General features: G+C 28.4%; 4 protein-coding genes across 4 annotated transcripts; 1 reads left to right on the top strand and 3 right to left on the bottom strand.

The window, feature by feature from the left end:
- The first annotated feature begins 4,383 nt into the window (after positions 1–4,383).
- F4813DRAFT_29814 (uncharacterized protein) lies at positions 4,384–5,253 on the top strand. Its single transcript, XM_049240720.1, has one exon. The coding sequence runs from the start codon at positions 4,653–4,655 to the stop codon at positions 4,950–4,952; it is 300 nt and encodes a 99-aa protein (XP_049101328.1). The 5' UTR covers positions 4,384–4,652; the 3' UTR covers positions 4,953–5,253.
- A 102-nt stretch (positions 5,254–5,355) lies between these two features.
- Positions 5,356–5,882, bottom strand: F4813DRAFT_388070 (uncharacterized protein; the record flags this gene model as incomplete). Its single annotated transcript, XM_049246644.1, has 3 exons — positions 5,356–5,444; positions 5,602–5,611; positions 5,697–5,882. The coding sequence occupies 3 exons, from the start codon at positions 5,880–5,882 to the stop codon at positions 5,356–5,358; spliced, it is 285 nt and encodes a 94-aa protein (XP_049101327.1).
- Positions 5,883–6,525: 643 nt separating this feature from the next.
- F4813DRAFT_354752 (uncharacterized protein) lies at positions 6,526–7,521 on the bottom strand (the record flags this gene model as incomplete). Its single annotated transcript, XM_049242788.1, has 2 exons — positions 7,142–7,521; positions 6,526–7,027 (listed from the first exon to the last, which is right to left on the bottom strand). Exon 2 carries the CDS (start codon positions 6,835–6,837, stop codon positions 6,529–6,531), a length of 309 nt encoding a protein of 102 aa, XP_049101326.1. The 5' UTR covers positions 6,838–7,027; positions 7,142–7,521.
- On the bottom strand, positions 7,146–8,567 carry F4813DRAFT_29792 (Nucleotidylyl transferase). The gene has a single exon (XM_049240715.1). The coding sequence runs from the start codon at positions 8,399–8,401 to the stop codon at positions 7,454–7,456; it is 948 nt and encodes a 315-aa protein (XP_049101325.1). The 5' UTR covers positions 8,402–8,567; the 3' UTR covers positions 7,146–7,453.
- Between the last annotated feature and the right edge of the window lie 69 nt (positions 8,568–8,636).

Raw genomic sequence — 8,636 nt, 5'->3', positions numbered from 1 at the left:
ATTAAAATATTTAAAAATTTTAAAAAGATATATTAATTTATGGTAAATATTAATAATAAAAATAATAATAATAATAAATAAAATATTAATTAATATTATATCGATTATAAATATTATTATAATAATAAAAATAATAAATATAATATTTATTAAAAAACGTTAAAATATTGGAAATATTATTGTTAAATATATAAGAAGAAAAAATGTTGGTTAATTAAATATTTTAAAAAAAAAACGTAAAAAGGTTAAAATTTAATGGAAAATTAAAAGAAGTTAAGTAAAAAAAAAATTATATAACTTTTTTGGTTAAATATAAAAATATTAAAGATTTTAACGTAAAAAAAATTAAAAAATTTATTAAAAAAGAAAAAAAATTAAAAAATTAATATATAATTATAATTTATCTTTTAAATAAATTTTTTTAATATTAATTTAATTTATAAATATTAATTTCCGAAAAATTTATTAATAAATTTAATATTAATATTATATTTATCTTTAATTAATATATAAAAAACGTATTTTAAAACATTATATTAAATATAAAAATAACATAAGTATTAATTATAAATAAAAATTAATATTAAACTTTTATTAATAAAAACTTAAAATATTATAATAATTTAAATATTAATTGCGTTAATAAAATTAATATATATTTTAAAAATAATTTATTTATTAAATTATTAAAAATTATAATAATTAATATTTTATTTAATAAAATAAATTTTTATATAATAAAAATGGATATTTTTTTTTTATTAAAGATATAAATTATTTAAAAATATATTTTAATAATATTATTAATTAATTAATTAATAAAAATGGCGTAATAATTAAAATTATATAAAAATAAAAATATTTATAATTTTAGTTTAATAATATTATTTATTTTATAAAAATAAAATTACATTATTTATGATGGTTGTGTGACACTGACATAAAGGCACCTTACTGATAATAAGGTGCCCTTATCGCCGATAAGGAAGAAAGAAATAAGATACCCGATTCTACTGGATGGGGGGGTCGGGTATCCACTATTATTGGAATATAAAAACACGCTATACCTAGCTAACCTTAGATAAATTCTTCCTTCCTTAAACATCTTAATACACTAGTCTCAATACCATTGATTTATTTACTATTATTTTATTGTTATTATTGTTATTCTTATTTACGTACGTACCTACCAACAATTTATATATACATTTTAATTATTTATTTATTAATAAATTTTATAATTTATTTAATAAGGTAAAATATAAAGTAAATATTAAAAATTTTAAAAAGATTAATAAATTTTATTATTATTATTAAATTAAAAGTAAAATATTTTAATATTTTAAATTTAACCTTAAAGATTTTAATATAAATTTTAATTATAAAATAATTACTAATATTATATATTTAAATAAGAAATTAATTTTTTATATAATTAATATAATAATAAGATTTTAAACAACTTAATTTATAAAAAATATTTTTATTAAAAAAACTTAAAAAATGTTTAAGTAATATTAAATTAATATATATTTAAAACCATTTAATATCTTTAATTATAATATAAATATTAATTTTAATAATATTAAATTTTATAATAAGGTTTATCTTATAAATATTATTTATAATTAAGTATTTATTAAAATATATTAATTAATTGGTAAGGTAAAAAAGTATTATAACTTGATTTAAAGAATATACGAAATTATTTCCGAAAAAATATAAAGATTAAAAGAAGTTTACTTATAAATAGCAATTAAAACCGTAAATAATATAATAAATCCAAACGATTTTATTTTTATTTTATTAATTTTTAATATTTATTTAAAAATTAATATAAATTTTCTTTTTACATAATTATAATTGGAAAAGGTTTAAATAATATAAAAAGTTAAAGCGTAAAAAACTATCCGCAATATTATAAATATATAAAACGAACTAAATACTTTAAAAACATTATTTATATTATTATTTATTAATAGTAATATATTAGTTTATTATAAAAAAGGCAGATAAGGAAGATTATATAAGGTTATTATTGTTACGGATAAAGATGTAATTATTATATTAAACGCGTTAAAAAACATCTTGATTTTTTAAAATATATATATTAAGTTATATATATAATTAAAAGGAAATTTTAAAATCAAATTATTATTATTATTATTTAAATTTGATTTTAATAAATATAAAATTATATTTAATAAAAATTTAAATATATTTATTATAAATATTATATATATTAATATAAAAAAAAACAACTACGTTTTTATTTTAAAATTATAATTAAATAGAAAAATAGTTACGCTAAGAAAATTATATAAAATTTTTAATATAAAAAAATTTAATATTTTTTTTATTAATAACATCTTATAATTTAAAATATATAATAAAATATTTTATTAAAATATAATTATATTTAAATTTTACATAATTTACAAAATTAAAGGGAAAAATATATTAATATTATATAAGAAATTATAATTTATAATATAAAATTATAAAAATTTCGATAAAAACTTTATTATAATATATATTTTAACAATTTAATGCATTAATTAACGTTTAATATTAATTTTAACATTTATATTATAATAATAAAATATAAAAGTAATAATTTAAAATATTATTATAACATATATATAATTTAAGATCCTTATATAAAGGATAATATATATATACTTACTTTTAAAATTAAAAAATAAATATTTTAAAGGAACACTATTACAAGTAATTAAATTTTTATATAAACTTATAAAATTAAATACATATTAATTTAAAATTTATTTTAAATATTATTAAAAAAAATTAAGTATAATTTTATTAATATTTAATCCTTATTCATTAATTATAAAATTAAATTAATTATTTAAAATTATAAATTTATAAATAAATAATATATTAAATATTAATATAGCGGAATTTTTAACCGAAGAAGATAAGATTTTTATAAAAATAAATATTAAAGTAAAATTTTAAAAGGTTTTAAAATCGGACGTAATTAAAGATTTTAATAAATTATAATTTATAATTTATAAAAAAATAATCTTTATTATTTAAAAAAGATAAGTTAAAAAGTTAAAGGAATTAAATTTAAAGATATTTAATATAATTAAGAAATTTATAAAATAATATATAAAAGATATTTATATTACATTTATTTATTAATTTAAAATAGCCTTTAATTATTTTATAATAGTATAATATATAAAATTTAAATTAAAAAAATTAAGGTTTTTAATATAAAGATTAAATGGTAAATAAATTATAAAAATTAAAACCTTAAATATATAAAGTTAAATTTATAAAATCTACACTTATATATTTTTATAAATAGTTTATTCGTTAATAATAAGGATATAAACTCTTAAATTAATTATATTATAATATTTAATAATAAAAAACCTATAAATTATAATAATAAAATATAATTTATTAACAATATTATTTATTAATTATTTATTAAATATAAATGTGTTATATATAATATATTTATTAATAAAATTTATAAAATAATATAAAGATTTAATATAAATTACATTATTTATAATATTATTAATATTATTTTAAATTAATTAAATTTTTTAATAATCCTTTTTATTTTATGTACGAATTTTTTTTTATTATATTAATATCTTATCTAAATAAATAATATTAATAAAAAAATTAATAATTAATTTTATAATTTTAAGATAATTATATAAAAATAAAGAAATTAATAATATTTAATAAATATATAATAATTATAATTTAATAAATGTAATAATAAAAACGTTTTTAAATAAGGTTATAAAGATATTAATAAAAAATAACTAAATTAATTTACGTTTAAAAAGATAAGTAAAACGTAAAAAAATTAAAAGCAATATTAAATTAATATAATAGTAAATTATTAAGATTAACTACTAATACCAACATAAACGTAAATTATTATAAAAAATAAAAAGAGATATATTAGAAATAAAATGGTATAATATATATTAACATAACTTTATTTATAAAATAATTCTTAATTTAAACTATTACGTTTTTATTTTTTAACCGTTATAAATATATATAATTATAAATGCGTAAAATTATAAATATATAATAATATATATTTAAATTAATATAAATATACGTTAATATAAATTTTAAGGTTTTATTTATTTAATTATATTTTATAATTAATTAATTACAAAAAAAAAATAAATAATAGTTATATAATATTAATATAAAAATATTTTATTAATAATAAAATGCCCTTATTACTAATAAAAAAAAAGAAATAAAATATCCGATTTTATTAGGTAAAAAAGGTTAGGTATTTATTATTATTGAAATATAAGAATATATTATACTTAACTAGCTTCAGATAGATTCTTCCCTCCTTAGACATCTTAATACACCAGTCTCAACACCATTGATTTACTTGCTATTGCTTTTATTATTATTTCTATTACGTACGTACCTACCAACAGTCAGGCTCAGTCCAACAGTTACACCTCACTATCCTGAGCCATCGTATCTTCCGCGATGCTTTCTACGAGGCCCCGCGTGCTATTGTCGCCGGCTTTGCTGCAAACCGGATCCCTTCTGATATTCTTCCCTTCCTTATCACGCTTCTGGAACTTACTGAGATCCCGTATACCTATGGAAATATTATTATAAACATGCAAGACCGCTTACAGAGAAACATAGAAGAAACCAACGCCGCGTCCCTCGTCGATTTCTCGCTGTCAGATTACACGTTCATAAGTAGACAATATGCGGCTTCCGAGTCGCTAGCACAAAGCCTAGCAGATAAGGTGACCCCTATTCTCGCAGGAGGGGCAGGATATTGGCCCGAGGATGACCTAGACTTTAGTAGGATTAATGAGCTAAATGGGGAAAAGAAAAGGGAGCTCCTGGATAAATGGCAAACCGAGGTATCCCTAGCACAACTTTCGCTACTTGACCTTGATGACGACTAAACGAGGAGAAACTTCTCATAAAATAAAGGGGGAGCTACCCAGATCTACATCTAGTTTACTACTGTTACATAAGATAAGTGTCCAAGCGATATATACGGTATTGGCCTAGAGACTATGCCAACAAATTTGTTCCTGTGTATAGAGTTGGCGAGTATTTTAACCCTCTGAGGCTAGATACAGTTCGATATAAATGATTTCTCGTATGTGAACTGAAGAAAACACCATGAAAATTCAGCTTCCCTTTATTAGTAAACCTTTAAAGAAAGCAGGATAATTTCAGGGGAAACCAGAGATCATTGTATGTATTATGCGCATAAAACATATTGTGGGTTTTTCTTAATTATTCTGGGTTCCTTTTTCTTCGACTTTTAGAGCCACTAGAAATATTCTCCAGCTATGCAAGCTACTCTGCGAATTCCATCTTTTCACCGTTGATGTTGAAGATCTGAAGCTTCCCATCCTCTCCTACTTCACGACGGCCCTCGGCACAACCTACGTGGACGAGAGTTAGCAACAACTATTAGCATGATGAGATGGAAAGTGCTCGAGCAAAGTTTTAGAGGCAATGATTCCTCGGCCACCAGGAACAAGAACGGCAGTTTCTCAAAAAGGGGTTGAAAAAATAAGTGTCACGAAACATTCTACGTACAGCTGCTGTACTGTAAATAGAGCAAGTTAGCAACGGTAGTAATATTAACCTCGTTTAGACGTCTTGAAGACGTAGGGGGAGAGCTGTATACTTACGACACCGTAGCAGGGTTGGTTTAAACAATCGTTGATTTCGCACGTCAGGCAGCCAGGAATACAGCACCAGCTCTGGTACTGACGTGTTGCAAGCGCGGGCGGCAGGGAAGGCCCGGCGTTGGTAAGGAGAGCCAGGGGCATGATGGCAATGGCGCCGAGGAAGTAGATGATGGTGGAGGAATGCATCGTGAGTGAACTTCTCTGTGTAGCTTAGAGCTGTGTGAAAGTAGATAGATTTATTTATATCCTGGTGTGTCGTTGATCTTCTTGATGAAAGCTCTGGAGAATTTTGTTGACAGGACATGGAATGAATGCTCTTCCTTATATACAGACTTTTGTAAACAATTACTTGCTACTGCAGATATCCTCTACGAGACTAGCCATATCTTTCGTATCTGCTGACAGTATTTGATTGGAACAACTGACCCTGTTTTCACAAGCTACTATCAGTTTGTTCTCTGGAATGGAATACGATAGATAGCATGCTCTCATCTGCTGCTAACATTGGTTGGCCAATAGACCCCAAGCAATCAACTAAGCAAGGAGTCAATTCTATTCACCACTTACATTAACTAACGAGCTAGTCGATAGTCGAGCAGCACACTATCCCTTGATGAGATTCCGGGGTTCAGAGGGGTTATCCTCATGACTCCTGATAACGGACGAGTAGGAAATTCCCGGGAAGTCTGGAGCTTTACTAAGTATAGCAGCTGACTCAATTCTCTTTCTGTTTAGTACAGATATTTCGAGTGAATAGAAAGAGCAGCCTCTAGTAATATATCCCACGGAGGTTAAGGGGTAAACAATACGAAGCAGTCCCATTTGAGGCGGGCTAGATACTTTCGATTTTCCTCTCGTACATTTCACGTCTCACCCTTTGGACGTGGAAATATTCACTAAATTGCTGCTTGATTGTGACTCTAAAGAGAAAAGATGAACTCGGCCGGCATGACAATCTTATTGTAATTTGGGTCATCAGGCCTGCGGCGATAATAAACAGAAAGAGAAAAGAAAGAGAGAAAATCGAAACTAGAAAATAGAAAAAAGGATAAAAAACAAAAATAGCAAAAAAGCTGGAACCTAGGACTCGATCCCGAATCGTTTGTCCAGAACAAGCTGGCCTTTGCTTGCCGCCCCTCATGGGGATCGAACTAGATCCTACGAAAAACTCCTCGAGGAATTGTTTCTATCCCTACTTAATTGCCACTGCACCACGGCCATGTTGGATTCGCAGCGCAGATCAGGGGTGACAGAATGGTCACCTAAGGGTCTATTTAAGTCGACAGCGGGGTACGCGATATTGCCTGGCAACCAGCAGGTACAACACCAAGGTATGAAGTACATTGTACTGGTACATCTTTACAGCACTTAATTCCCGCTGTATTATTTATTCTTCGTCTAGTTCTTCAGTTGCCGGCATTGGATCTAACAGGTATCGAAAAAAGTCGTTAACCCAGACTCCGGATCTCGGGTATGTCCTCTAAAGCGTAATGGTATGTCTGCCTATCTGCCGTTCCCTAATCCCTTTACTCCCCCCATTATCTTCGTATTGCCACCAAACCCCTATTCAAGTCTTGCCTAGGCCCCTGGCTTGATATTGCAATGCTTGGTATACACCCCTATATTCCACCGGGACGTGCAACCGATGAACGCCGTAAACCATTATTCTGACCTTAGCCATACAGTCAACGGCACCTCAGTCCAGACTCCTCCAGCATATGAATAACAACGAGCAAACTTCCACCTCCCCATCCCCATCACACGCCCCCCTCCGCATACAACCCCTCCCCCCGAATCCACCCCGCAACATCCTCACTAACCAACCTCCCCAACGCCTCCCAGTCCCTCCTCAATACCGCCTCGCGCACCTTCGTACTACTAACAACCTCCTCCCCACCCGTCCTCCCCTCCACCATCTCCACCCTCTCCGCCCACCCCATCCTCCCACCCACGCGCTCCAGCCCACCCTCCCGCAACTCCCGCACATACGCCCTCTGCGCCGCAGCATCGCCCCACTCCGCGTCCGCGCGCATCGTCACCCGCAGCTTCGAGCGCGCGAAGAACGGGTCGAGAGACACGGCCATGGACCCGTCGGGGTAGTACTTCGGATTGAAGATCCGGATGAGCGTGTCGAAGCCCGTTAGGAAGATTTGCTCCGTTGCGCTGGGCTCTCGGGCATGGTAGAAGTCTGATGCGGATATGGCGCGTGCTTTGGCGTGGAAGTACGGCTCCGTTGTTACTGCTATGTCCACGCCGTCGCACTGGTGCGTATGCCTTGTTTCTGCTGCTGTCGAGCGCAGTAGGTCCTGCGCGAAGATGTACATCATGGCTAGCCGTTGCGGGAAGGCGGCTGGCTTGGGTGCTTTGTCTGCGTTGTTGATGGCGAGGAGGAGGAGGACTCGCGATTTATCAGTGCTGTCATTGCTGGGCTGTCCGTGTTCTAAGAGAGCGGATAGTGCCATATGTTGATGGGCGAGAGTGGGCGGGTTGAAAGATGAGTCGAGAACAAGAAGGGATTTTGGAGGGGTTTGAGGTGGGTGAAGAGCTGGTGCTTCAGCTGCCGTGGAGGATAGGGAAGAATGGGTTAAAGAACATAATACGCGGAAAGTTGCATTGGATATCTGGTAGCTCTTAAGAGCTTGGGTGAAGACGGGAACGAGATTTGATGGTAGTCGAGCCATTAGGGAGTCATCTGTTGATGGCATTTCTATTACATTTGTCTAAGGGGTGTATACAAGATTAAAGCATGGCTTCAAGTCGCTGATGCTATATGAGAGTGATATAAGATATAAAACATAATAGAATTATATATAGGTAACAACACCTTGTATATTGATGCTGGCCATGTTAGTGAAAGGGATGATGTACGATGATAAGAGGCGGGATGAGAAAAGTGGGGATGAGGGGAGGTTCCGTTAATCATGGCATGCGGGTAATCCC

This window comes from Daldinia decipiens, assembly GCF_022478715.1.
Source record: "Daldinia decipiens strain CBS 113046 unplaced genomic scaffold F4813scaffold_10, whole genome shotgun sequence".
In the NCBI taxonomy this organism is placed as follows: domain Eukaryota; kingdom Fungi; phylum Ascomycota; class Sordariomycetes; order Xylariales; family Hypoxylaceae; genus Daldinia; species Daldinia decipiens.
Note: the sequence above shows the minus strand (reverse complement) of the source record. Positions and strands in the feature narration are given on the sequence as shown.